Source organism: Molothrus aeneus, chromosome 28, assembly GCF_037042795.1.
Source record: "Molothrus aeneus isolate 106 chromosome 28, BPBGC_Maene_1.0, whole genome shotgun sequence".
Classification (NCBI taxonomy): Eukaryota; Metazoa; Chordata; class Aves; order Passeriformes; family Icteridae; genus Molothrus; species Molothrus aeneus.
The window spans coordinates 4,864,510-4,892,433 of NC_089673.1; the positions used below are offsets into that span (position 1 = coordinate 4,864,510).

The 27,924-nt window shown below is 56.8% G+C and overlaps 2 protein-coding genes across 2 annotated transcripts; one reads left to right on the forward strand and one right to left on the reverse strand.

The window, feature by feature from the left end:
- Nucleotides 1-1,054: 1,054 nt before the first annotated feature.
- On the reverse strand, nucleotides 1,055-17,266 carry KAT7 (lysine acetyltransferase 7). The gene is made up of 15 exons (XM_066567139.1): nucleotides 17,047-17,266; nucleotides 15,583-15,730; nucleotides 14,093-14,269; nucleotides 13,250-13,489; nucleotides 12,502-12,584; nucleotides 12,202-12,291; nucleotides 11,591-11,689; nucleotides 11,364-11,474; nucleotides 9,422-9,613; nucleotides 8,294-8,383; nucleotides 6,676-6,816; nucleotides 5,393-5,486; nucleotides 5,106-5,252; nucleotides 4,505-4,611; nucleotides 1,055-3,198 (listed from the first exon to the last, which is right to left on the reverse strand). Exons 1-15 carry the CDS (start codon nucleotides 17,059-17,061, stop codon nucleotides 3,097-3,099), a joined length of 1,836 nt encoding a protein of 611 aa, XP_066423236.1. The 5' UTR covers nucleotides 17,062-17,266; the 3' UTR covers nucleotides 1,055-3,096.
- A 935-nt stretch (nucleotides 17,267-18,201) lies between these two features.
- SLC35B1 (solute carrier family 35 member B1) lies at nucleotides 18,202-23,130 on the forward strand. Its single transcript, XM_066567163.1, has 9 exons — nucleotides 18,202-18,384; nucleotides 18,677-18,780; nucleotides 18,860-18,990; nucleotides 19,883-19,913; nucleotides 20,280-20,437; nucleotides 21,439-21,565; nucleotides 22,006-22,112; nucleotides 22,391-22,544; nucleotides 22,765-23,130. Exons 1-9 carry the CDS (start codon nucleotides 18,206-18,208, stop codon nucleotides 22,815-22,817), a joined length of 1,044 nt encoding a protein of 347 aa, XP_066423260.1. The 5' UTR covers nucleotides 18,202-18,205; the 3' UTR covers nucleotides 22,818-23,130.
- The last annotated feature ends 4,794 nt before the right edge of the window (nucleotides 23,131-27,924 follow it).

Here is a 27,924-nt window from a genome sequence, read left to right on the forward strand (position 1 = left end):
CGTGGGCCGGGCTGGGGAGGGCAGGAAAGGCTGAGATAATGACAGGGGATGGTCCCAGGAATAGAGCTGCCCTGCCCTGGCCAGGAGAGGCTGTTCCAGCTCTTTCCATGGGTTTGGGACAGCGAGGGAGGGGCTGGGGCACAGGGATTGTCCCCATGGATGGAGGATGACAATAGGAACAGCTGAAGTCACTGCATGGATTTAGCGCCCGTCTCTTCCTCTGCTTCCCCCGGTTCCTTTTGGGAACATCAGTCCCTGTTCCCCACCACATCCTGCCCCAAACCAGCCCAGCAGAAAGGGAGAAGCCAGCAGGAATTCCAATCAGGAACCACAGAGCAGCTCCTGGAAATTCAGGGAGATCTCGGGGAATTCTCCTCCAGCAGCTTTCCCTCAGTGTGGGGAAAACTCTTCTGATCCCAAGAACAGCCTCAGGTGGTGCCAGGGGAGGTTTAGGATGGGTATCAGGGAAAATTCCTTCATGGAAAAGGGGAAAACTCCATCTGGGGAAAACTCTGTTTGTCCCAAGAACAGCCTCAAGTTGCAGGGGAGGTTTAGGATGGGTATCAGGGAAAATTCCTTCATAGAAAGGAGGAAAACTCCATGTGGGGAAAACTCCTCTCGTCCCAAGAACGGCCTCAGGTTGTGCCAGGAGAGGTTTAGGATCGGTATCAGGGAAAATTCCTTCATGGAAAAGGGGAAAACTCCATCTGGGGAAAACTTTTCTTGTCCCAAGAACAGCCTCAGGTTGTGCCAGGAGAGGTTTAGGATGGATCTCGGGGAAAATTCCTTCATGGAAAGGAGGAAAACTCCATGTGGGGAAAACTCCTCTGGTCCCAAGAACAGCCTGAAGTTCCAGGGAGGTTTAGGATGGGTATCAGGGAAAATTCCTTCATGGAAAGGGTTCAAAGCACTTCAACCGTCCAGAGCAGGATTTTTGGGAAATACCCAACGCCGAGGCTGCTCCAGTCCCAATCCCAAAACCCCCAGGCCTGGGGTGGGTTCAGAGGACCCTGGGGCCAGGGGGAAAGCAGAAGGCAGGGCTGGAGCAGGAACATGAGCAGGAACATGCTTTTATTGAGGAGCGGGTACAGGAGCAGCACGGCCCAGCAGGGAGGGGAGCAGGAGCCTCCCCCTGCCCTCCCGGGACATTCCTGGGGATCTGAGCTGGGGACAGCAGGGACAGCGGGGTCAGTAATGCCCACGAGGCCCACGCCGAGCACCAGGGGCCGGGGGTGCTCTGGGGCTGCAGGGGAAAGGCAGGGGAACAGGAGGGAGCCAGGAGGGAGCTCTTCCAGTCAGGACGGGGCAGTGGTCAATGGGAACGGCTCCCACCTGCCCAGGAGTGCTTCATTTCACACCCTGTTCCGTGAGGAATCACTGGGGTGGAGGAAATCAGCACTGGGATCACTGAAATCAGCACTGGGATTGGGGAATCCAGCACTGGGATTGGGGAATCCAGCACTGGGATCACTGAATCCAGCACTGGGATCACTGAAATCAGCACTGGGATCACTGAATCCAGCACTGGGATCACTGAAATCAGCACTGGGACCGGGGAATCCAGCACTGGGATCACTGAATCCAGCACTGGGATCACTGAATCCAGCACTGGGATCACTGAATTCAGCACTGGGATTGGGGAATCCAGCACTGGGATCACTGAAATCAGCACTGGGATCAATGAAATCAGCACTGGGATTGGGGAATCCAGCACTGGGATCACTGAAATCAGCACTGGGATCACTGAAATCAGCACTGGGATTGGGGAATCCAGCACTGGGATCACTGAAATCAGCACTGGGATCACTGAATCCAGCACTGGGATCACTGAATTCAGCACTGGGATCACTGAAATCAGCACTGGGATCAAAGAAATCAGCACTGGGACCAGGGAATCCAGCACTGGGATCACGGAATCCAGCACTGGGATCACGGAATCCAGCACTGGGATCACTGAAATCAGCACTGGGATCACTGAATCCAGCACTGGGATCACTGAAATCAGCACTGGGATCAATGAAATCAGCACTGGGACCAGGGAATCCAGCACTGGGATCACGGAATCCAGCACTGGGATCACGGAATCCAGCACTGGGATCACTGAAATCAGCCCTGGGATCAGGGAACTGAGCCCCTTGCCAGGGCTGTCCCTCTGTCAGTGACACTGGAGCCACCCAGGGATGGGTGGCATGAGGACAGTGGCTTTACTGGGAGGCCATTCTGGGATATTTCTGCTGATGGGAGGGAGGAATCAAAGCTTTTTTTAAATTTTTTTTTTTTGCTCTGCCAGGGAATCCATCCTGCCTGGAGCACAGCAGCCCAACAGCTCCTGGAATTGGGGCTGGGAGTTCCTGTGGCTCCTTGGAAAAGGCCAAAGTTTGGATTCCTTCAAGCCTGGAGGGGAAAAACAAACAAACAAAAAAAAAAAAAACTCCAATAAAAAGGGACCTGCAATTCCAGGAAGGCTGCTCTGGGAAAAACATCTCCAGGGGAATACACTCAGCAGGTGGTTTATGTACAGAACTCAGCAATTCCACGAGATACACACCAGGGAAAAAAATGGGAATTCTACTCCAGAGGTGCTTCCAGCAGGGCTGTGGTGGCTCCAGGAAGGGGTGACAGGGACACCCAGTGACTGCCTCAGGTGCAGGAGGTGCAATTCTGGCTGTACAAACAGGAACTAAGTGGATCCTAGGGAAAACTGCTGGGAGAGGGGCAATGATCCCACTAAAGCTATTCCAGACACAGGATGGGACAGGAGCAGCTCCAAGCACTGATGGTGCTGCCCCAGAGAAGCATTTCCAGCCCTGTCCAAGAGCCAGGGGTGACCCCAGCCCCCAGGGGAGCTGCAGGAGGGACAGAGGGACGGAGCAGGACAGCAGGGACGGGGACAGGCCCAGCAGCCAGAGCTCCTCAGCTTCCTGGGGCTCCCAGACACTTCCAGTCCTCGCGGCCTCACTGAGGCCGAAACTTCCGAGTTCCTCAGAACTGTGGGGACACAGGGCCAGGCCAGGCCAGCCCGGGGTGACCCGCCCTGGGGACACTGCAGAGCCAAGCACGCGGATCCTCCTCTGCTGGGGACGCTGCTGGGGACACCTAGGTGCCCTTGGGAGGGGTCCACTTCAGGCAGCTGGGATCCATGGTCTTGTTGCTGTTGGACCTCTTGGCCTCCTTGGCGATCCACTCATCAATCAGGTCCTGGGGAGAGCAGGGGGGAGGCAGGTTAGGGGTGATCCTGGTGGGGAACCACCCCTGGGACAGCACCCCAAAGGGGAGGGGGCTCACTCATTAATGCCTCAAAGGAATGGGAAAGGAGCAGCAAAATATCAGCAGAGGAACAGCAAAGCAACACCAAAATATCTGCAGAGGAACACCAAAACAACACCAAAATATCTGCAGAGTTACACCAAAACAACACCAAAGTAACAGCAGAGGAACAGCAAAACAACACCAAAATATCTGCAGAGTTACACCAAAACAACACCAAAGTAACAGCAGAGGAACACCAAAACAACACCAAAATGACAGCAGAGGAACACCAAAACAACACCAAAATATCAGCACAATAACAGCAAAGTGACACCAAAGTTGCCCCAAAAGAACAATTTCTCCTCCATGGAGCTTTCTAGAAGCCCTTCAGTCGAGCTCCAAAGGGGCCCCAGGGAAGGGAAAAGGTTTGGGGTTTAAACCCCTCACCCAGGGATTTATCAGGAAGGGAACAAGCAGGAGCCATGCAGGATCCCATTCACTGCAGGCCAGGGAGGTTTGGGTTGGATTTTAGGGGAAGTTCCTCATCCAGAGGGTGCTGGGCACTGGAGCAGGGAATGGGCACAGCCCTGAGGCTGCCAGACCTCCAGGGGTGTTTGGATGCCCCTGCCAGGGATGCCCAGGGTGGGGTTTTGGGGTGTCCTGCAGGGCTCGTTCCTGCCCTGCTGAAGAACAAGGTTGGATTCCCACCTCCTGCTTTACTTGGAGAGGAGAATGAGCAGGCTGGAGAACCCAAGGAATTCCTGACTGCAGAAGGAAAAGGAGGAGAACCCAAGGAATCCCTGATTCAAACAAGGAAAAGGAGGAATGGAGAACCCAAGGAATCCCTGATTGCAGCAAGGAAAAGGAGAACCCAAGGAATCCCTGACTGCAGAAGGAAAAGGAGGAGAACCCAAGGAATCCCTGATTCCAGCAAGGAAAAGGAGGAATGGAGAACCCAAGGAATTTCTGATTCCAGCAAGGAAAAGGAGAACCCAAGGAATTCCTGATTGCAGCAAGGAAAAGGAGAACCCAAGGAATCCCTGATTGCAGCAAGGAAAAGGAGGAGAACCCATGGAACCCCTGATTGCAGCAAGGAAAGGAGGAGAACCCAAGGAATTTCTGATTCCAGCAAGGAAAAGGAGGAGAACCCAAGGAAACCCTGATTGCAGCAAGGAAAAGGAGGAATGGAGAACCCAAGGAATTCCTGACTGCAGCAAGGAAAAGGAGGAGGTGAAGGGAGGTGCCCCAGGCTCACCTGTCTCTTGAGGACCAGGTGTTTGCCCTTCCAGTACTTGAGCATCTGCAGGGCCTGCAGGGTGCTGACGATGTCCACGGGGTTCACAGCAGTCTCCTGGCTGATCTCTGCAATCAGAGCCCCCCAGAGCCTCTGACACAGCCCCAGAGCCCTGGGCCAGCGCCAGCTCGGTGCCATCCCCTCAGGAATGTGGGACTGGCCAGGGCTGCAGGGGTCTGGGGGTGCTGGGTTTGGGATCTGTAACAAATCCCCTGAGGGAAGATGCAATCCTGCTTTTCCACACCCCCACAGGAAAACTCCATGTCCTCCCAGGTGCCACCAACAGAGAAATGCCATTAAGAAAAGGCCAAATATTCTCAATATTGGCTGCTGGAGCCGTTTTTGGTTAAAATTAATATTCTAATACACAGCAGGACGAAGCTTTTTGCTGAATCTTTTGAAAATTGCAGGTTTTTTTTCCATCAAGCAGCCAATTCATCCTTCAAAATGCTTCAAATTTCAGCCATTCCCAACACCCCATGGAATTCAGTGCTCTCCACCAGCACCTGGGTGGGTGAGGCAGGCCTGAGAGGCTCAGGGATGATCCCAAACCCCCCCTGACCTTTGATGGAGATCTCCTTGCCCTGGAAGTTGTGCAGGTACCGCAGCAGAACCTCCTTCCAGTAGCTCCTGTAGCTGATCAGGCCCAGGTCGGACAGGGGACGCTCTGGGGAACCAACTTTTTCCTCTACTTTAGACAGCAAATAGCCTAAAAAAATTATAAAAATAACCACATTTAAACGACTCAGGAACGAGCCAGGATGGAAGCTGCTCCAGCAGCAGCAGCCAGGGGAGATTTCCTGGTGGAGCTGGAGGAATTTTTTGCCCAGAATTTCCCCCCACACTCACTGAAGTCAATGAGCATTTTGCCATAGCCTTGTCTCATGTACTGGGGCATGGTCAGGATGCAGGACACGTTGTAGTTGAGGAAGGAATTCTTCTCCTGGAAACAAGGGCAGACAGGAGGGAACTCAGAATTTTTATTCCTTCAGCTGTTTTATTTAAAAAGAAATCACGGTGATTTATTTTAAAATTTATTTAATATTTATTTTTATTTTAGTATTTATTATTAATAATATTTAAAAATTATTTTCATGTATTTTTCTCCACATTCCTCCCCAGTTTCTTTCTCCCTAATGAAGACACCACTCTGCTTCCTGGCAGAAGAAATCACGGTGATTTCTTTCAAAATTTATTTAATATTTATTTTTATTTTAATATTTATTATTAATATTATTTATTTTCATGTATTTTTCTCCACATTCCTTCCCAGTTTCTTTCTCCCTAATGAAGACACCACTCTGCTTCCTGGCAGAAGAAATCACGGTGATTTCTTTCAAAATTTATTTAATATTATTTTTATTTTAATGTTTATTATTATTTAATATTTATTTTAATGCATTTTTCTCCACATTCCTCCCCAGTTTCTTTCTCCCTAATGAAGACACCACTCTGCTTCCTGGCAGAAGAAATCACGGTGATTTCTTTCAAAATTTATTTAATATTTATTTTTATTTTAATGTTTATTATTATTTAATATTTATTTTAATGCATTTTTCTCCACATTCCTCCCCAGTTTCTTTCTCTCTAACGAAGACACCACTCTGCTCCCTGGCAGAAGAAATCACGGTGATTTCTTTCAAAATTTATTTAATATTTATTTTTATTTTAATGTTTATTATTATTTAATATTTATTTTAATGCATTTTTCTCCACATTCCTCCCCAGTTTCTTTCTCCCTAACGAAGACACCACTCTGCTCCCTGGCAGAAGAAATCACGGTGATTTCTTTCAAAATTTATTTAATATTTATTTTTATTTTAATGTTTATTATTAATATTATTTATTTTCATGTATTTTTCTCCACATTCCTCCCCAGTTTCTTTCTCCCCAATGACGACACCACTCTGCTCCCTGGCAACTCCAATTCCTTGGAGCTGGTTTGGTTTTTGCTGGGAATGAGCACAGCACCAGCAATCCCTCAGCAAACACAACAACCCCTGCAGCTCAGCCTTGGACTTTCACCTGCTCCCAAAAGCAGCAAATCCTGAGGCTGCCAAAGGGATTCAGTGCTGATGAGGGGGCCCTAAATTCCATTTTAGTGAGGTGGGGGATGAATGTTCTCCACTGACCTTGGAGAAATACCCAATCAGGTGGCAGCCAGTGTTGTCAGCCTCTGTCATGACGTAGAAGAGGAAGGGTTCCACATCATAATAGAGGGTTTTGTGGTCCAGGAAAAGCTTTGCCAGCAGACACAGGTTCTGACAGTAGATCTGGGCACAGAAAAGAGATGCAGGTGTTTATTCCACTGGGATACCCCAAGATGCAGGTGTTTATTCCAGTGGAGTACCCCAAGATGCAGGTGTTTATTCTATTGGGATACCCCAAGATGAGGTGTTTATTCGAGTGGGATACCCCAAGATGCAGGTGTTTACTCCACTGGGATACCCCAAGATGCAGGTGTTTATTCCACTGGAGTACCCCAAGATGAGGTGTTTATTCCATTGGGATACCCCAAGATGCAGGTGTTTACTCCAGTGGGATACCCCAAGATGAGGTGTTTACTCCACTGGGATACCCCAAGATGCAGGTGTTTATTCCATTGGGATACCCCAAGATGCAGGTGTTTACTCCACTGGGATACCCCAAGATGCAGGTGTTTACTCCATTGGGATACCCCAAGATGCAGGTGTTTATTCCATTGGGATACCCCAAGATGCAGGTGTTTATTCCACTGGGATACCCCAAGATGCAGGTGTTTATTCCATTGGGATACCCCAAGATGCAGGTGTTTATTCCATTGGGATACCCCAAGATGCAGGTGTTTATTCCACTGGAGTACCCCATGATGCAGGTGTTTATTCCACTGGGATACCCCAAGATGCAGGTGTTTATTCCATTGGGATACCCCAAGATGCAGGTGTTTATTCCATTGGGATACCCCAAGATGCAGGTGTTTATTCTATTGGGATACCCCAAGATGCAGGTGTTTACTCCACTGGGATACCCCAAGATGCAGGTGTTTACTCCATTGGGATACCCCAAGATGCAGGTGTTTGTTTATTCCACTGGAGTACCCCAAGATGCAGGTGTTTATTCCATTGGGATACCCCAAGATGCAGGTGTTTATTCGAGTGGGATACCCCAAGATGAGGTGTTTACTCCACTGGGATACCCCAAGATGCAGGTGTTTGTTTATTCCATTGGGATACCCAAAGATGCAGGTGTTTACTCCACTGGGATACCCCAGGATGGAGGTGTTTATTCCACTGGAATACCCCAAGATGCAGGTGTTTATTCTATTGGGATACCCCAAGATGCAGGTGTTTATTCTATTGGGATACCCCAAGATGCAGGTGTTTATTCCACTGGGATACCCCAAGATGCAGGTGTTTACTCCACTGGGATACCCCAAGATGCAGGTGTTTGTTTATTCCACTGGGATACCCCAAATGTGGGCAAAACCACCTGGGAAAGGACAGAAAAACCTCAGAATCATCTGAGAAATGATGGGGAAACAGAGCAGCTGGGCCAGGAAACAATTCCAGTGGTGATGGAGCCTGGATCCTGCCCCTCACCTCTGCTGGCTGAGACACACAGGGAGCTGCTGGAGCACCACAGGAGCAGCAGCAAAACTCCTGCAGGAACGGCCCAACTGCAGCAGCCCCTCTGTGAGCAGGGCCACGGGGCCACCCTGGCTGTCCCCAGGGCCACCCTGGCTGTCCCCAGGGCCACCCTGGCCCCACTCACCTTGTTTTTCTTGCCATCCACCTCGAAGACGGAGATGGAGCCCTTGCGGTAGATCTCGTCCCCTGGGGGGTGCTTCCAGACACACTTGGCCTGGGACAGGGACAGAACGGGGCTGTCACTGCTGGCCTGGGGACAGGGAACTGCAGCCTGCTGTCACACACTGCCACGTGCACAGGCTGAGCCTGCCTGGGCCCTCTCTGGTCCCACAGCAGCATTCCCAGCGGGACTGAGCCCCACCTAATCCCAGAGCAGCCTCCCCAGCGGGACTGAGCTGTTCCCTGACCCCACAGCAGGACTGAGCCATTCCCTGACCCCAGAGCAGCATTGCCAGTGGGACTGAGCCATTCCCTGACCCCAGAGCAGGACTGAGCCTTCCCTGACCCCAGAGCAGCATTGCCAGTGGGACTGAGCCATTCCCTGACCCCAGAGCAGCATTCCCAGTGGGACTGAGCCATTCCCTGACCCCAGAGCAGCATTCCCAGTGGGACTGAGCTGTTCCCTGACCCCACAGCAGGACTGAGCCTTCCCTGACCCCAGAGCAGCATTCCCAGTGGGACTGAGCCTTCCCTGACCCCAGAGCAGCATTGCCAGTGGGACTGAGCCCTCCCTGACCCTATAGCAGGACTCTCAGTGGGACTGAGCCCTCCCTGACCCCAGACCACCCTCCCCAGTGGGACTGAGCCCTCCCTGACCCCAGAGCAGCATTCCCAGTGGGACTGAGCCATTCCCTGACCCCACAGCAGGACTGAGCCTTCCCTGACCCCAGAGCAGCATTCCCAGTAGGACTGAGCCATTCCCTGACCCCACAGCAGCATTCCCAGCAGGACTGAGCTGTTCCCTGACCCCACATTAGCATTTCCAACAGGAAAGAGCTCTCCCTGACCCCAGAGCACCCTCCCCAGCAGCACTGTGCCGTTCCAGGGTCCCAGAGCAGCCTCCCCAGCAGCACTGTGCCATTCCAGGGTCCCTCAGCACCCTCCCCAGCAGCACTGTACCATTCCAGGGTCCCAGAGCAGCCTCCCCAGCAGGACTGAGCCCTCCCTGACCCCAGAGCAGGACTCCCAGTGGGACTGTGCCGTTCCAGGGTCCCAGAGCAGCCTCCCCAGCAGGCCTGGCCCCAGCCCTCACCATGTGCCTGCGCAGGATGGTCTGGCTCTTCATGTACTTGAGGCAGAACTCGCACATGTAGAGGCGGCCGAGGCGCGCGTACTCCTCGGGGTAGGGCGAGTGGTACCACGTGTCCAGCTCGTAGCGCCCAAACGCGATGGTCTTGATCATGTTGCTGCCCTCGGTGATCTGCCCCTGCAGCCTCAGCTTCTCCTGCCCCAGGGGGAAAGCAGGGTGAGCCAAAAAAGTGAATTCCGAGCAGCAGGGGGGGAATTGGGATTGGTTTTCCTGGAGGAAATCCGGTTCAAGTTTTTTTTGAATTTGTTTTTTTCATTCAATTCCTACAGCTCCTCGCCACTCCTGGTCCTTTCCTGATGCCCAGGGATAGGACATGAGTGCTGTGAGGAGCAGCTGAGGGAGCTGGGGGTGTTTATCCTGGAGAAAAGGATCAGGAGAGGCCTCCTGGCTCTCCATAACCCCAATAGGAGAATGCAGCCAGGCTCTGCTCCCAGGGAACAACAGGACAGGAGGACACAGCTCCCAGCTGTGCCAGGCTGCACAGGAGGAGGAATTTCCTCCCAAAAAAGAGGGATTGGGAATTGGAAGGGGCTGCCCAGGGAAGTGTCACTGTCCCTGGAGGTGTTTAGAAGAGCCTGGATGTGGCACTTGGTGACAAGGTGGTGTCAGGTCACGGGTGGCACTGGATGAGCTCAGAGAGGGCTTTTACAGCCCAGTCCATCCTGTGGCTCTGTGACACAGCCCAGGGCTCTGCCCCAGGTGCCCCAGCCATCCCAGAAAAGCATCAAAGGATCCTTTGATACCTCTCTGGAATGGGATGTGGCTTTGGGCGGCTCCTCAGTAGCTTCAGCAACACCACCAGCCCCTGAACTCAGTCACAGGCGAAGGCTGAGGTGGCTTTTGCTGTCACCAGCCCTCAGCAGGGACACTGAAGCTGCCACTGTCCCCTGGGAGCACCCCTGGAATGTCACCACACGTTCCTGAGAGCAGAGCTCAGCTCCAGCACTCCCTGGGGACAGCTGGCACTCACCCCCAGCCTGGGCTGGCTGTGTTGGCCTGGAGCTGCTGCCCAGCTCCCTGTGCTGCCTGACAGGTCCCACGGAGCCTGGGGCCGTGTCTGGGGCAGGGTCTCACCAGGCCCCACAGAGCCCCTGGGGCAGGGTCTCACCAGGTCCCACAGAGCCCCTGGGGCAGGGTCTCACCAGGTCCCACAGAGCCCCTGGGGCAGGGTCTCACCAGGTCCCACAGAGCCCCTGGGGCAGGGTCTCACCAGGTCCCACAGAGCCCCAGGGCTGTGCTTGGGGCTGTGCTGGGGCAGGGTCTCACAGAGCCCCTGGGGCAGGGTCTCACCAGGTCCCACAGAGCCCCTGGGGCAGGGTCTCACCAGGTCCCACAGAGCCCAGAGCTGCCCCTGGGGCTGTGCCTGGGGCAGGGTCTCACCAGGTCCCAGAGCTCCTTGGGCAGGGTCTCACCAGGTCCCACAGAGCCCTAGGGCTGTGCTTGGGGCTATGCTGGGGCAGGGTCTCACCAGGTCCCAGAGCTCCTGGGGCAGGGTCTCACAGAGCCCCTGGGGCAGGCTCTCACCAGGTCCCACAGAGCCCAGGGCTGTGCCTGGGGCTGTGCCTGGGGCTGTGCCTGGGGCTGTGCCTGGGGCTGTGCCTGGGGCAGGCTCTCACCAGGTCCCACAGAGCCCAGGGCTGTGCCTGGGGCTGTGCCTGGGGCTGTGCCTGGGGCTGTGCCTGGGGCAGGCTCTCACCAGGTCCCACAGAACCCCTGGGGCTGTGCCTGGGGCAGGCTCTCACCAGGTCCCAGGCCCCAGGGCTGTGCCTGGGGCTGTGCCTGGGGCAGGCTCTCCAGAGCCCAGGGCTGTGCCTGGGGCTGTGCCTGGGGCAGGCTCTCACCAGGTCCCAGAGCCCCTGGGGCTGTGCCTGGGGCAGGCTCTCACCAGGTCCTCGGAGGCGCGGGCCTGGGCCCTGCGGAACAGCTCCAGGTCGTACTCGCTGGTCAGGTTCTCCAGGAGAGGCTCCCTGGTGTTGCCATAGGTCTGCCTGTGCTCCTGGAAAAACACAGCACAGCTCCTGGATCCTGATTCCAGCTGGGAATGCTGCAGGATGACTGGGAGAGCCAGACTCCATCCCAGGGGGAATGACAGCATGGAATTCCTGCTTTTACCATGTATTTCTCCTTCTGCTCCTTGCTGAGCCCCGAGTTCCTCTTCTTCCTGAGCTCAGCCACCTTCTCCTTGTACCGCAGCTGCCTCTCTGTGGGGGCCTGAAAGAAACCCCAGGTGGGGCCTTGAGAGGCTCCAGCCCCTCCAAAGCTCCCCCTTCCCTGCCCACCCCAAAGAATTCCATGCTGGCAGCCATTCCTTGAGGTGTGAGGCAGATCCTCTGCTAATCACAGGGCACTGCAGCTGCAGCCCAGGAATGCAAAGCAGGAAATTTTCCTTCCCACCACAGGACAGGGTGAGCTCCGTGCTGGGAGCTGACTCAGGGACTGGGAAATGTCATTGCCCTGGTTTGGCTCTCTGCTGCTTACTCAGAGGGAAATTGCAGTTTACAGCTCTGCAGGAATTCCCTGGTCCTGCACATCCAAACTCAGGGGAAGGATCATCCCCAGAACACAGCTCTGCTCCCATCTCTCTGAGGGGATCCAGGGAATTCCCCCTCTGGAATGGCAGCTGGGCAGGCTCAGGACTGCCCCAGCAGCTCCCAGGATGTGGAGAAGGGAGCCCAGGCCCCAGTCCCTGTGCTGGGAGCTGGGAGCTGAGGCTGTGGCCTCACCTGGTGCCTGGTGGCGTGCCTGTTGTTGTCATCCTGCCTGTGGGCCAGCATCCGCTCCTCAATCTGCTTGTCCCGGCTCTGTGCTCGCACCTGGAGGCCAAAATTCACCTGTCAGGGCTGCAGCCACCTCCTGTCACCCCCTGCCCCTCCAGGTGTGACACACAAACACTGCTGCCTCACAGCCAAGCACAGCAGCACGCAGGGGGGAGCAGTTTGCTGCTCACACATCACAAGGCTCAGCATTTTACCCTAAAAGTCCCAAAGGAGGAGAAATCAGAAGGCAGAACCATTCAGGTTTACCTTGCACTCATCTGCTGAGAGGTTGTGGTAGAGAGGGCACCCCGAGATGGAGAAGTGGCGCTCGTGCTTCCCGGTCAGGTGTCCTGCAAAGCATCAGGAAAACAACAAAACCTGTGAGAAATGGTCCCAAAGAGGCGGAGGACATCTCCCACATGGGCAGATCTCCCACAGGACCACTGACAAAGATAGAAGGAAAATTCCTGGTTTATAAAGGAAGGGAAACCTTTCTCACTGTAAGCCAAAGCAGCCAGGGATGGGAGTGCAATAGTCTGGCACTGAAATCCTGTTTCTGGCAAAAACCAATTCCTTCCCCACAAATCTGGGATGTTTCCTCCCACAACTATGCTCACCCTCCTGTCTGCTCCCTCAGGATCACTGGCAGGGGGATAGGAAGAGGAAACTTCCTGGTTTAAAAAGGAAGGGGGCATTCCCTGCCCCTCACACTAAGCCAAAGCAGCCAGGGATGGGAGCGCAATAATTTGGCACTGAACTCCTGTTTCTGGCAAAAACCAATTCCCTGCCCACAAACCTGGCACTTTTCCTCCCACACCTGCGGTCACCCTCCTATCTGGTTCCTCATCCCAAACCACAAAACCCCTCCAGGAGCACCATCCCTGTACTTATGTCTCACATCCCATCTCCAGACCTGCTCCTTGGCATTCCTGCCCCCAATTCCCTGTTTGTTCTCGGGACCCACAGCACCCAAAGCAGCGGCCCCAGAGCAGGGCTGCCGAGGCCAGGGCCTCACCCAGGGAGTTGCAGCCGGGCGTGGGACACTTCATGTTGAAGTTGTAGCTCTCGTGGAAGCGGCGGCGCTTGGGCCGGTGCGAGAGGTCGCTGCCCGAGTCCTTCATGGACATGTCCTTGGCCAGGCTCTCGTCGTGGGACACGTTGGGGCTGGAGATGTCGATGTCGGACTCCGAGGAGGGCGCGTTGCCCGTGGGCGTGCGGGGCGGGGACTCGTCGTGCTCTGCCGCGTTCTTGGTGTCTGGGCAGGGGCACAGGGGACGGAGCTCAGGGGAGAGATCCCAAAATCGCTCCCAAAAACGCCTCAGGGGCTGCACGGAGCCTCTCCCACCCTGGGAGCAGCATTCGCTGCTCCTCTGAGCACCGGTGCAGCATTCCCTGCCCATCCAGGTGCCAATGCAGCATTCCCTGCCCCTGTGGGTGCCAACGGAGCATTCCCTGCCCCTGTGAGTGCCAACGGAGCATTCCCTGCTCCTCTGGGCACCAGTGCAGCATTCCCTGCCCATCCAGGTGCCAATGCAGCATTCCCTGTCCCTGTGAGTGCCAACAGAGCATTCCCTGCCCCTGTGGGTGCCAACAGAGCATTCCCTGCTCCTCTGGGCACCAGTGCAGCATTCCCTGCTCCTGTGGGTGCCAACAGAGCATTCCCTGCCCATCCAGGTGCCAATACAGCATTCCCTGCCCCTGTGTGCCCCAGTGCAGCATTCCCTGCTCCTGTTGGCACTAATTCAGCATTCCCTGCCCCACTGGGCGCCAATGCAGCGTTCCCTCCCCCTGTGGGCACTAACAGAGCATTCCCTGCCCCTGTGGGCACTAACAGAGCATTCCCTGCCCCTGTGGGTACCTCTGTCTGAGAAGTCCACGGCCTGCTCGGTCTCGGAGCCCGAGGAGCGGGTCTGGCGCAGCGGGTATTTCTTGGGGGTGACGGGAGCCGGCTGCTGCTGGCTGCGCGTCACCCTCCGCGTGGAGTACACCGGCTCGTCCGGCCCGAACGGCGCCGCGCTCCGCACCGGGCTGGAGTCTGCGCACACGGGGGAAACGCTGAGTTACACAGGGGGACACTGCGGGGGGACACCACAGTCACACCGTGGGGACACCGTGGGGACACCACAGTCACACCGTGGGGACACCGTGGGGACACCACAGTCACCCCACAGGAACCATGAGGCACCATGGCAACACCGTGGGGACACCACAGTCACACCATGGGGACACCGTGGGGACACCACAGTCACACCACAGGAACCATGAGGACACCCTGGTCACACCACGGGGACACTGCGGGGACACCACGGTCACACCATGGAGACACCACAAGAACCACAGAGACACCACAGTCACACCACAGGGACACCATGGGGACACCACGGTCACACCACGGGGACACAAGGACACACCATGGGGACATCACAGGGACACCATGGTCACACCATGGGGACACCACAAGAACCACAGAGACACCACAGGAACCATGGGGACAGTACAGTTTCTCTAGGGGGACACCACAGTCACACCGTAGAGACACTACAGTTACACCATAAGGACACCACAGTCACACCATGGAGAAGCCATGGGGACACCACAGTCACACTGTGGCACCCACAGGTCCCCCCTGCCCCACACTGACTAACGCCCCATGCTTCTGTCCTGCCCATGTCACCATGCTCTGGCCTTGCCTGATAAAATCTCAGGACACTTGGAGCAATCTGGAGTGCCACCAGCTTTCTCCGAGTTTAACAACTTAATTAACCCATAATTACCGCCCAGCTCCCATTTGGAGAAGCAAAGATCCCTCAGTTTAGATAAGAACCATCAGTGTTTAGATAAGAACTCATAACCCTTGGGAACAGTAGGATTGCCTGTGGTGTGGAGCTGCACCTGGGATTCTGTGTGTGGGGCTGCAAGAGCCTTCTGGTTTAATGAGGAGTCTAGCCTCAGTTTAAGGAAAAGCCTTATCCTGGTTTAAAGAGAAGCTTTTCCCTGGTTTAAGGAGAAGCCTTTCTCTGGTTTAAGGAAGATCCTTTCCCCAGTTTAAGGGGGAGCCTTGCCCTGGTTTAAGGAAGATCCTTTCCCCAGTTTAAGGGGGAGGCTTTCCCCAGTTTAAGGGGGAGGCTTTCCCCAGTTTAAGGAAGATCCTTTCCCCAGTTTAAGGAAGAGCCTTGCCCTGGTTTAAGGAGGAGTCTTTCCCCAGTTTAAAGAAGAACCTTTCCCCATTTTCAGGGGAGCCCTGCTGTACCCTGTGAGCTCTGGCTGGAGCCTTTCCCCTGGCTTAAAGAAGAACCTTTCCCCAGTTTCAGAGGAGCCTTTCCCCGGTTTCAGAGGAGCCCCCCGTACCCTGGGAGCTCTGGCTGAGGCGGGCCGAGGAGCGGGTGACGCGGGCGGATCTCCGGGAGGTGCCGTCGCTCTCGGAGCTGTCCGTGTGCTCAGGGTCCGTGGAGAAATCCGAGTCCTCCGTCCCATCCGAGCTGCTGCCCGCGTTCCTCTGCAACGGCACACACTGCACTCAAGTACTGTACTTACTGCTAAAACCACAAAAAACGATGGAATATTCCACATTCTCTACATTCTCCCAGCTGCAAGAGTGATCTGTGTGGTTTACGCCAAGTCAAGGACTCTTTTTTCCCTTTCTTTTTGCGTCTCCTGCTCTGTCAGCGAGGAGTTTCGAAAGCAACATGGGACAGATGATCCCTCACAGCCAAAGGGATATTCCCAGCATAGGGTGCCATTCCCAGGATACAAAGTGCAGGAATTATCAGAATTATCCCAAAGCAGGGGCAGCAATCTGGATGTTGGAAGGGGGCCTGGCATCGGTCAGCAATTGCAATATATTCTCCTTTCTCTTTCTTTATCACCTTTATTTAACACTATTACAGCATTTTACATCATTTCTCATGATTAAACAATTCATACTCCAATCTAAAACCTTTAATTTTGTTCCCCCCCTCCCGTTTCCAGGCTGGTGCCTGATTTCCAGGTGCGGTTGAACGCTAACACCGTAAGGGGACACTGGGGGTAGCGGCAGGTGCTGGGGGGCGGCTGCAGGAGCGCGGCGCGGGCAGGCCCGTGGGGGGGCGGCGATGGCGGCGGCCGTGAGGGGAGCGGGGGCGCGGCCGCCATGAGGGGACGGGGGGGGTTATGCCTCCCGCCGGTGGCGGGAGCGCGGCCCCCGCGCCGCTTTGTTTTGCACCCAGTAGAGCCGCGCCGGCCCCAGCCAATCACAGCGGGTGTGGGCAGGACCGAAAGGGAGGCCTACCAATGGCAGCTCGAGGCGCAAAAAGGCGGGCCCCACCGAGCGTGATTGACAGCAAACGGCAGCCAATCAGCGCGAGGCTTGCTCCCACGGCAACGCCAAACGAGGGGGGGCCGCGGCGCGGTGGGGGAAGGGAGAAACAAGGCTAGCGCGGGGAGGTGACCGTTGGGGGCGGAGATGGACAGCAGCAATAGCCAATCAGCGGTCAGCCCGGCATGGAGATCCATCCAATAGACGGCCAGCTCTCCGAGCGCGTGTCCAATCGGAAACGGCAAGGGGCGGGCCCCGCTGCCCGCGCGGGGGAGGGAAAACGGTAGCCGTTGGGGGTGATGAGTGACGGGCAAAGCGGCCAATCAGCGCGCGGCCTGCTAGTGCTCCAGCCAATCAGAGGGCGCGGGAGGCGAGCGCTGGGGGCTCAAGGCCGCTATTTTTCCCCCAGTTTTGGAGCCGGGAGAAGGCGCGGAGTGGGTGGGGAAGGGTAGAAAGCAGCGGCCCGAGCCCGCCAGTCTCCCCGCCGGCCGCCTCCCCCGTTTCCCGGCCGTGCTCACCTTCCTGCGCTGCATCCTAGGCGGGGGCAGCGAGGTTGCCTGGTCCCCGGCGCCCGCGGCCCGCGAAGCGGCGGTGGCCGCCGCGGTGTTGCTGCTGGCGGACTCCGTGGTGACAGCCGTGTCTCCCGCCTTGCGGCACGTCTGCTCCTGCGGCGCCAGCCCCGCTCCCGCCGCCGCCAGCCGCTGATCCCTGCTCGGTCCCTCACGCTTCCGCCGGGACGCGGCCCACACCCCCGTCACGTGACCGCGCGCCATCTTGGAGCCGGGCAGGCGCCGCCGACACTGAAGCCGCGCGCCGCCATCTTTGATTGGGTTCGCGGGCGCCATCTTTGATGAGGGCACGAGGCCGGCGGGGCGCGGCGCGTCCGTTACCGAGGCCGCCGTGTTGAGTGTGGGCAGCGCCGAGCTCAGGCGGAGGAGCTCTCAGAGCTCTCTCGTGGTGTGAAGCCTCGAGAATTGCAGCACTGGCAGCTCCTCCGTGGATTTTGCCGGAAGCGGTGCCCTGGAGGTGGGATGTGTGGCCCGGGGATTGTGAATTGTGTTGGAATTCCCGTAAGGATGAGAGGAACTGTGAAGGACAAAGTGCCATGGCGGGGGTTCGTCCCTCCGCGGCCAAAGTGCTTTCGTGACTCGCTGCTCCCCGGCCCCGCCGAGCCCGGGAACCTCTCAGAAGCGCGGCTCGGAGCAGTGGGGCCTTGGGAAGGGCAGAACCGATCCCGGCCGCAACCCGGCGGCTCCGCCCCGCCGAGTTCGAACGGGGCCCGGGCCGGCGGAAGGACCCCAGAAGGCCCCGCTCGGTGTCGCACAAAGTAGGCGGAGCCTCTCTCCGAGATCACCAATCAGAGCCTGTTACTGTACCCCGCCCCCTCAGCACAGCCAATCGCCGCTCTCCACATCGGGTGGCGCGCCTGCGCGCGCCATGCACCGCGAAGGCCCCTAATGCTGGGCTGCCCTGGTACTGCCTGCGCCGCTCCGCACACCGCCGGTCCCATCGCGACTGAATCGCGGCGGGCGCAGCCTCGGGAAGGGTTCGGAGATCCCGGTGTGCAGCTCCCGCCCGGTTCCGCCCTGTTCCCAGCGCGCTTCGCCCGCCTTTCCCCCCGCGGCGGGTCCGGCAGCGCGCGGGGCGGCGCGGGGCGGGGCGGGCGCGGCGGGGCCGATGAGGCCGCCCGGGGCGCCGCGGGATGTGGTGCTGGAGGTGCCGCCCGCGCTGAGCGGCCCCGCCGCCACCATGGGAGCGAGCGCGGCCGTGGGGCTGCCCGAGCGCCTCCGCCTGCCCGTCTGCTTCCTCGGCGTGTTCGCCTGCTACTTCTACTACGGCATCCTGCAGGAGAGCATGTGAGCCACACCGGGACACCGGGGCGGAGCGGGGCCGGGGGACACGGGGCGGGGAGGGAGGCACGGGACGGGGGTTTGGGGCTGCGGGGACACGGGACGGGGACACCGGCGAGGGCGCGCCGCTCCTTCCCGTGCCGTGGGTTCTCTCCCCTGTGCCACCGGTACCGGTCCCACTCTGTCACCGGTGTCCCGCTGTGCCCCGATGTCACTGGTGTCCTGCTCTATCCCGGTGTCACCGGTGCCGGTCCCGGTGTCACCGGTGTCCTGTTGTGTCCCGCTGTGCGTCCCGCAGCACCCGGGGCCGCTACGGGGAGGGCGCGAAGCAGGAGAAGTTCAAGTACGCGCTGACCCTGGTGTTCATCCAGTGCGTGATCAACGCCGCCTTCGCCAAGCTCCGTAAGTGCGGCACCCCCGGGAGCCCCGGGCCGGTTGTGGCGGGGCCGGGGCCGCTCCTGAGCCATCCCTGTCCCCGCAGTGATCCGTTTCGTGGATGCAGCACGGCCGGACCGCACGCGGGGCTGGCTGTACGGGGCCTGCTCGCTGTCCTACCTGGGCGCCATGGTGTCCAGCAACTCCGCCCTGCAGTTCGTCAGCTACCCCACACAGGTACGGGACAGGGGACACGGGGACAGGGCTGGGACACGGGTACCCCACACAGGTACAGGACAGGGGGACACAGGTACCCCACACAGGTACGGGACAGGGGACACGGGGACATGGGCACAGGGCTGGGACACAGCTGCCCCACACAGGTACGGGACAGGGGACACGGGGACATGGGCACAGGGCTGGGACACAGCTGCCCCACACAGGTACGGGACAGGGGACACGGGGACAAGGCTTGGACACAGGTACCCCACACAGGTACGGGACAGGGGACACAGGGACATGGGGACAGGGCTGGGACACAGCTGCCCCACACAGGTATGGGACACAGGGACATGGGGACAAGGCTGGGACACAGGAACCCCACACAGGTACGGGACAGGGGACATGGGGACAAGGCTTGGACACAGGTACCCCACACGGGTACGGGACAGGGGACATGGGGACAAAGCTTGGACACAGGTACAGGACAGGAGACACAGGGACATGGGGACAGGGCTGGGACACAGCTGCCCCACACAGGTATGGGGCATGGGGACACAGGGACACAGCTACCCTACCCAGGTGAGCACGGGGACAGAGGGGACATGGGGACACAGCTACCCCACACCAAGGGGACCCTGGCTGTGACACCGACCCTGGCTGTGACACCGACCCTGCCGTTTTCCTGGTGTCACTTTTGTGTCCCGGTCCCTGCTGGGGGTGCAGGGAGGGCTCTGAGAAGGGACAGAACTGCCCAGAAATGGTGGCAGTGTCACCTGCCAGGGAACTGGGGTCACTCCCTCTGGGGCAAGGGCTGAGCTCTCCTTGCTGAGGCTCAGCTGCCCCAGGGGTCTCACTTTGGGGTCTCACCTTGGGGTGTGGATCATTAATGCCCCTTTTCCTTTCCCAGGTCCTGGGCAAATCCTGCAAACCCATCCCAGGTAAGAGAATTGCCCATTTTTTGGGGAGTTTGTGATTTCTGGGCCTCCCTGGCAGAGCCAGCTGGGGCTGGGCTGGGATTCCAGGGAGGGCTTTGGGATCAGTTGGTGACATTCTGTCTCCCCAGCCATGATTTGGGAATGACTTTGTAGGGGTTTAACTCCTCTGAGTGGATTTTGGGGCAGTTTCTGACCTCCCTTTTCCCAGTGATGCTTCTGGGGGTGATTTTTAGGGGGTTTAATTCCTCTGAGTGGATTTGGGGCAGTTTCTCACCTCTCTTTTCCCAGTGTTGCTCCTGGGGGTGATTTTTTTAAGGATTTAATTCCTCTGAGTGGATTTGGGGCAGTTTCTGACCTCTCTTTTCCCAGTGATGCTGCTGGGGGTGACCGTGCTGCGGAAGAGGTACCCCCCAGCCAAGTACCTGTGCGTGCTGCTCATCGTGGCAGGGGTGGCCCTGTTCCTCTACAAGCCCAAAAAAGGGACAGGGGACACAGAGCACGTCTTTGGCTATGGGGAGCTGCTCCTGGTGAGTGCAGGGACCCCACAGGGCTGGGACTTGTGGGGTGGCACCTGGGAGGAGCCCTGGGGCCTCAGGTGGGGTTTATTCCTGCAAGAAATCCTGGGATTTACTCCTCATCTGGGATAAATTCCAGGGTTTCAGGGGGGATTTACACCTGGGATACACCCCAGGCTCTCAGGTGGGATTTACTCCTGGGATAAACCCTCAGGTGGGATTTACCCTCACCTGGGATAAAGCCTGGGCTCTCGGGTGGGATTTGCCCCTCACCTGGGATAAATTCCAGGGGTTCAGGTGGGATTTACCCCTTGGATAAATTCCAGGCTCTCAGGTGGGATTTGCACCTGGGATAAACCCAAGCTCCCAGGTGGGATTTACCCCAGGATACACCCTGGGCTCTCAGGTGGGATTTACCCCCACCTGGGATAAATTCCAGGGTTTCAGGTGGGATTTACCCTGGGATAAACCCTGGCCTCTCAGGTGGGATTTACCCCAGGATAAACCCAAACTCCCATGTGGGATTTTCCCCAGGATTTACCCCAGGATAAACCCAAACTCCCATGTGGGATTTACCCTCACCTGGGATAAATTCCAGGGGTTCAGGTGGGATTTGCACCTGGGATAAACCCAAGCTCCCAGGTGGGATTTACCCCAGGATACACCCTGGGCTCTCAGGTGGGATTTACCTCAGGATAAACCCAAACTCCCGTGTGGGATTTACCCCAGGATTTACCCCAGGATACACCCAAACTCCCGTGTGGGATTTTCCCCAGGATTTACCCCAGGATACACCCTGGCCTCCCAGGTGTGCCTTGGGGCTGCAGCAGCCCGGGTGTGCTGAGAGGAGCCTCCTGTGCCCCGCACCCTCCAGCCCCCCTGCCAATCCCTGTTGGTAACCGCTGTGCAAGGGGAATTGCCATTTGCCCTGGGGACAAGGACCAGGGCCTGATGGTGTCCCCTGTCTGTCTGTCCATCCCCTCTCTGTGCCCTGTCTGTCTGTGGGTGCCCAGCTGCTGTCGCTGACCCTGGACGGGCTCACGGGGGTGTCCCAGGACCACATGAGGGCTCACTACCAGACGGGCTCCAACCACATGATGCTCAACGTCAACCTCTGGTCCACGCTGTTCCTGGGGGCAGGTGAGCAGCCAGGGCTGGACCCGGGCCCTGCCTGGCCTGGAGCCCTCTGGGGCTTGGTTTTGTTGGGGATTTTTGGGGTTTTGCTCGTGGCCCAGCCCTGCCCCTCGCTGGGCTCTCCTGCAGCTCCTGCTCCAGCTGGGAGCACAAAGTGGAGCCCAGGAGGGCTGGGAGCTGCCCCTGGCACTGGAGCAGCTTTAAGGTCCCTTCCAGCCCAAGCCATTCCAGGATTAGCACTCCTGATTAAGGGACTGTTCTGTTGGAATTTGATCCCAGTTAATGATCTTCCTTTCACTAATTAACCAGGAGGGCGATTGCTTCTGCTGCTGGTGTTTCCTGCTGGAGTTTGTGGGGTTCACTGCCTGCTTTGGGGGTCCTGAACCCTGCCTGACCCCACGAGGGTGGGATCCCCATCCAGGCTGCTCCTCCTGGCTGTTTTCCAGGGATCCTGTTCACAGGGGAGCTCTGGGAGTTCCTGAGTTTCATGGAGCGTTATCCCAGCATCATCTCCAACATCCTCCTCTTTGGCCTCACCAGCGCCCTGGGCCAGGTCAGGGCTCAGGGCTGGGGTTTTGGGTGGGGTTTGCTTCCCTGGCAGGGGCTGGGATGGAATTCCCAGGGAAGCTGTGGCTGCCTCATCCCAGGCCATGCTGCAGCACCCTGGGATAGGGGAAGGCGTCTCTGGATGAGCTCCAAGGCCCCTCCAGCCCATCCCAGGATGCCACAAACCCCCTTAAACCCAGGATTTGAAGGGAGATCCTTTGGGATTTGCCCCTGGCTGCCTGTCCTGGCAGTGCCAGTGACGGGGGCTCTGTTCTGGCGGGGCAGAGTTTCATCTTCATGACCGTGGTGTACTTCGGGCCCCTGACCTGCTCCATCATCACCACCACCCGCAAGTTCTTCACCATCCTGGCCTCCGTGGTGCTCTTTGCCAACCCCATCAGCCCCATGCAGTGGGTGGGCACCGTCCTGGTGTTCCTGGGTGAGTATGGGGGCTAAAATCCATGGGATCCCTGCCCTGGGAGCTCCCCAAACCCACGGGAGCCTCTGCAGGGAGTGTGGGACCTGCGGTGCGGTTCGGTCCCTTCTCCCCAGCTCATTCCGTGGGTAAATTTGGGGATGTTCAGCTGATTTTTTTTCCCCAAATTCCCATCTCCCTGCTGGTTTGAAGAACTCAAACCTGGTGTTTTGTTTCCTGCAAGGCCTTGGGCTCGATGCCAAATTCGGGAAGGGGGTGAAGAAAACGTCGCATTGAGGTTGATCGGGCGATCCCACAGTTGGAATGAACTTTTAATTTATTGTCTTGTACCTCAGAATCTGGTGTGGAACTGGACTCAGGACAGGGAATCAGAAGGAAACCGTGTGGAATTTATTTTTGGGTTGAGTTTGGTTTGGTTTTTTAATTTCAAATGGTCTCTAAAATGTAATCCTTTAGTTTGAGGTGTAATTTTGCTTTTTTTTTGTGTAATCAGAGCTGCCCCCTGAGCCGAGCAGCAGCAGCAGCAGATCCTTGCCTTAACAGGAAAACACAAATCCTTCCTATCTTTATTAAAGAAAACCAGACAATGGCTGCTCCTCCAGGACTTTTGTTGGGGATTTGGCTGATTTGGGGGGGGACCCAGCTTTGCTCTCCAGGGAGGGAGAGGAATGATCCCAGTCCTTTGGGGTGATTCTGGGATTAAAGAATTTTAATTGGAGGCAGCCCCTTCCTGCTGTGGAGTTTTCCAGAGGGTCAGAGCAGCCCCTTGGATTTTCTTCTACTGGGATGCGCCAGCAGGGAAATCCTGAACGTGCCTCAGGAAATGAGAATTCCCCAAATTCGGGGCAGCTCCTCTCCCATCCCCTGGGATGCCCAAGCAGGAATTCCCAGAGCAGCTCCTGGAGAGCCTTTGGGATGTTCCTGCCTGGATCCAGCTGTCCCTTGGAATAAATCCCAAAGGAACAGGGTGGGATTCAAGGAATTTCCATCCTCTGCTGCTTCTTCTTCTCCAAGGAACTTTGGGAGAGGGACAAGTCTGTTCTGTGGGATTTGGGCTCTGCTCCTTTTGCTCCTTTTTCCTATCCCAAGGCAGGGCTTGGATTGGGGGGAAACATCAGGAAACTCCTCCTGTTCCCAGGGAAGGGCCAGGAATGCACAAAGTGCTGCCAGAGCATCCAGGGAAGGGCAAAAGGGATTTTAATTCCTGCTGCCAAGGCCTGTTGGGTTTATTCCCTGCAGGAAGTGACCAAGGGAGCCCCATCCAGCCCTGGGATCCTGGGAGCTGTCCCAGGGTGGGACTGGGTGGGATTTAAGGTCCCTTCCAGCCCCAACCATTCTGTGGTTCCCAGTGTAAGTGCACCCAAGGGACAAACCCCAGTGCTCAGGCTCCCCACAGCTCTCTGGGCTTCACCTGCCCTGGCTCAACCCCTCCTTGGACCAGACCTTCTCCAGCTCAGGGGATGCAAATCCAAGGAAATCAAAGATTTGGGGGTTTTTCAGCCCTGGGAGCTCCCTCTGCCTGTGCAGCTCTGGGATCAGGAGCTCTTTCCCAGCAGGAATTCTGGGGCAGGAGAGAGGCTCTGGAATGTTCCGGGCTGGCCTGGCCGGGCAGGACATTCCCGCAGGGAATTCCGGGGGATGCTCCCCCACGGGCAGGAGTGGAATTTTCTGGGTGCCTCGGGTGGGTACAGATGGCTCTGGCCGGGATGAGCAGCTCTGAACCCATCCCAGTTTTCCTCCTTCCCGGCTTTTGTTGGCTTCAGATCCCAATTTCAGCCACTCCGGCTGCAGTTACCGGCAGGGGGAACTCTGCTTTAACCATTCCCAAGCAACACCGGGAGAAACCCAACAAAAAACCCAGCAAAAAGCGGCTCCTGTGCCACCCCTGCTCGAGCCGTGCTGCTGGCGCCAAACCCAGCTGCAAATCCTGCTTTTCTCCAGGTTTATCCCTGTTTTTATTGTGTTTAATCCAGCAGAGCCCCCTGGAGCCGGGCTGGGAGCTGAAACCCTGCCCTGCTCCTCCTGGCCTGGGGACCATTCCCACTGGGATTCTGTGGGATTCTGCTTGGGACCATTCCTGCTAGGATTCTGCTTAGGGACCATTCCCACTGGGATTCTGCTTTGGGCCATTCCCGCTGGGATTCTGCCTGGGGCCCATTCCCGCTGGGATTCTGCTTTGGGATCATTCCCACTGGGATTCTGCTTTGGGATCATTCCCACTGGGATTCTGCTTTGGGAACAGGGATTCTGCCTGGGCCCCATTCCCGCTGGGATTCTGCTTGGGGCCCATTCCCACTAGAATTCTGCTTTGGGATCATTCCCATTGGGATTCTGCTTGGGGATCATTCCCACTGGGATTCTGCTTTGGGATCATTCCCATTGGGATTCTGCCTGGGGCCCATTCCCTCTGGGATTCTGCTTTGGGAACAGGGATTCTGCCTGGGGCCCATTCCCTCTGGGATTCTGCTTTGGGATCATTCCCACTGGGATTCTGCCTGGGCCCCATTCCTGCTGGGATTCTGCTTTGGGATCATTCCTGCTGGGATTCTGCCCCTGGAATTCTGCCTGGGGCCCATTCCCACTGGAATTCTGCTTTGGGATCATTCCCACTGGGATTCTGCTTTGGGATCATTCCCACTGGGATTCTGCCTGGGCCCCATTCCCGCTGGGATTCTCCCGGGGAGCTCTGTCCCTGGAGGGCGATCGGAGCCGGCCGGGAAGGGGAGGGTGGGATTGAGGAGCTGAGCCCGGCTCCCACAGGGGGAATTTGGCAGCTCCGCTCCCTCTCCTTTCATCCCCGCTGCTCCTCCTGCAGCTCCAGCAGCTCCAGCAGCAGATGGCTCAGGAAAAAAAAAAAAAAAAAGCCAAATGTTTGGAAAGGGGACTGAAATTTTGGATGTTTTGTAGGGATGGAGATAATCCTGTAAGTGATGATTTTCTGGTCACAGGAGAGTAAAGGTGGATAAGGAATTGTTGTTATTCCCTCGGGATCTTGGTGTTCCTTTGAAACACCTCGAGGATGCTTTGGGGACAGCAAGGAAAGGTTTCCAGGCTGGTGAATGATTTGATGATTTAATGATTTGCTTCCCTACATGTTTGGTTTAATTGTCCCCACATTGAATGAAATATTGGGATTTTCCCTTCATAAACTCCCAGTCTGGAGCCCCCAGGAGGGACCTGGAGGCAGCCCTGGGGCAGGAGCAGAGGCCTCTCCCCGTGGGCAGCAGAAAACTCTGCTCGGAATATCCCAAACGCTGAATATTCCAAGGCAATCAACCCCTCGTTGGTTAATTTTGTTCTGTGGTGAGCGTGGCTGGGAAAACAAAATCCTGGAATGGTTTGGGCTGGGGGGGAGCTGAGCTGGAGGCTGTGGTCCCCGAGGATGAGCTCCTCTTTGAGGGGAAAAACTGCCTGGGGATGAATTTGGGGGATTTGGGGACAATGCTCAGGCCCCCCCTCCCTGCAGGTGCCGAGGTTCGGGGAGGGGGAAACAATCCCACAGCAGGATCAGGTTTTAATGAGTGTGGGATCAAAAGCAGCCTGGAAAACAAGAGCAGCCTCATCAGGAGCCGCTGCTAACGAGCACCAAAGCCCGCGCAGGGCTGGGGGAGCTGCTCGCTCACCGTTGTCAATTTGAGGGCTGAGTTCCTCCTCTCCTCCAAAATCAGCTTTGATGCCTCTCGAATCCAGGTAAAAATAGCAACCCAGCAGCTTCCCTGCGAGTGAAACCTCCAGGGCAGGGTTTGTTTTAAGTGGTGTTTGTTTTCTCCCAAACAAAAGTGGCTTTTAATCATGGCAGCGAGGACTGAGGGAAGGTTTCTGGTGGCGTTTGGGAAGGAAATCTGGGTGGGAAACGTTCAGAGCAGGGAACTGGGGATGGTTGGAGAGGGAACCAGCCCTGCAGAGCAGCAGGAATTCCCTCATCATGGAAGGGCTGGTCCCTGTGGGTTTGCCATGAATTTAGGGCTGCGCTGGACTGTCATGGTTTGGGGTTTGTGTGCTTCCATCACACAGTTCCAGAGTGGGTTTGGGATGGGAGGAGCTCAAAGCTCATCCAGTTCCATCCAGGGCCACCTCCCACTGTCCCAGTGTCCAGCCTGGCCTGGGAAGCTCCCGGGGATCCAGGGGCAGCCACAGCTGCTCTGGGAATTCCATCCCAGCCCCTCCCCAGGCTCCCAGGGAAGGAAAATCCTGCGCCCCTCTGGATTGAACCTGGAAGGAGCCAATTCTACACATAGGTAAAAGCCATCAATATTTGATGTATTTCTGTAAGAGACACCGATATTTTATTTACACACGAAAATAACTGCTTAGCCTCTCTCCACCCGAGGAGCTGTGCAAGGTGGGGATATTTCCCTTCCCCTCCTGCCCTGTTGATCCGCAGGGAAGGGAAGCTGGCACTGCTGGGCTCAGGTTTTGCTGTTCCACTGTGGATCCCACCCGGAGGAGAATGACTGCAGCAAATACAAATTTAAAAAAATACAAAAAAACCCCAGGCTCTCCATCCCCCTTCCCGGGAGGATGCTCAGCCCTCCACGGTTCAGGGATTGCGGGATCCAGCAACTCCGCCCGTCCCCGGCCCCCGAGCGTCCCCTGGGGCGCACTGAGGTGACAGAGCCGGGGCTGCTGTGACAGGAGAAACCTCCAGAGGGGCTGGGGCGAGCAGGAGATCTGCGAGGGATGGAAACACCCCGGCACCAGCGGGAGAGAACGGATTCCTAATTGGCTGTTACCGAAAAAATGACCATTTCACAGGGAAACCATCGCAGCCTGCGGTACGCACGTTGTTTAATGATTTAAAGCCGCACACAAAGCAAGCACGTCCCCAGAGCTGGCCGAGGTTCCGTGGCAATGTGTGGCACGGCGTTCCTGGTGCTCTCCAGATGGGAAATGGGCGCCACAGGTGCCCCTGGCACGGGCAGAGGGGAGCAGCACCTCGCACTGGCTCCGTGAGTGCTGCACAAATTAAAGCCTCATTAAGTCTCCCCCGTGACTGAGCCGGGCTTTGTTTGCAGCGGGTTTGTTTGGGTTCGTAAGAGAGCTGGCAAATCCAGGAAATAATGAAATAACTGCGTTCTCATCCTCTCCTGATAGGGGAGTTTAATTAGTGCTGCATTCTCAACAGCTCTGATCCCGCCGTGCCGCAGATCCTTCCTGGATAAGGGGATAATGATTGGAATCCTGTCCTGCAGCCCGCGCTGGAGGCTGGGCTGCTCCGTTTCATCACTGGCAGCTCTCTGCAGCTCAGCCTCTCCCTAATTACATTTCTGGAGTTTTAGTAAATTGAAAGGGAAAACGCAGGAACAAAATAATTAAACCCGAAGAGGAAGTGAATATTAAAAAGCAGCAGCTAGTTAAAATTCTTGCGCACAGCTCCTGTCAG

Excerpts from the sequence above, each read along its gene's own strand:
- KAT7 (XM_066567139.1), bottom strand. Across the intron at positions 6,817-8,293 it reads TGGATGGCAAGAAAAACAAG|ATCTACTGTCAGAACCTGTG; the intron begins GTGAGTGGGGCC and ends TTCTGTGCCCAG. Across the intron at positions 4,612-5,105 it reads CAAGGAGATCTCCATCAAAG|AGATCAGCCAGGAGACTGCT; the intron begins GTCAGGGGGGGT and ends CTCTGATTGCAG.
- SLC35B1 (XM_066567163.1), top strand. The coding sequence starts at position 18,206 with ATGAGGCCGCCCGGGGCGCCGCGGGATGTGGTGCTGGAGGTGCCGCCC. Across the intron at positions 18,991-19,882 it reads TCGTCAGCTACCCCACACAG|GTCCTGGGCAAATCCTGCAA; the intron begins GTACGGGACAGG and ends TTCCTTTCCCAG. Across the intron at positions 19,914-20,279 it reads ATCCTGCAAACCCATCCCAG|TGATGCTGCTGGGGGTGACC; the intron begins GTAAGAGAATTG and ends CTCTTTTCCCAG.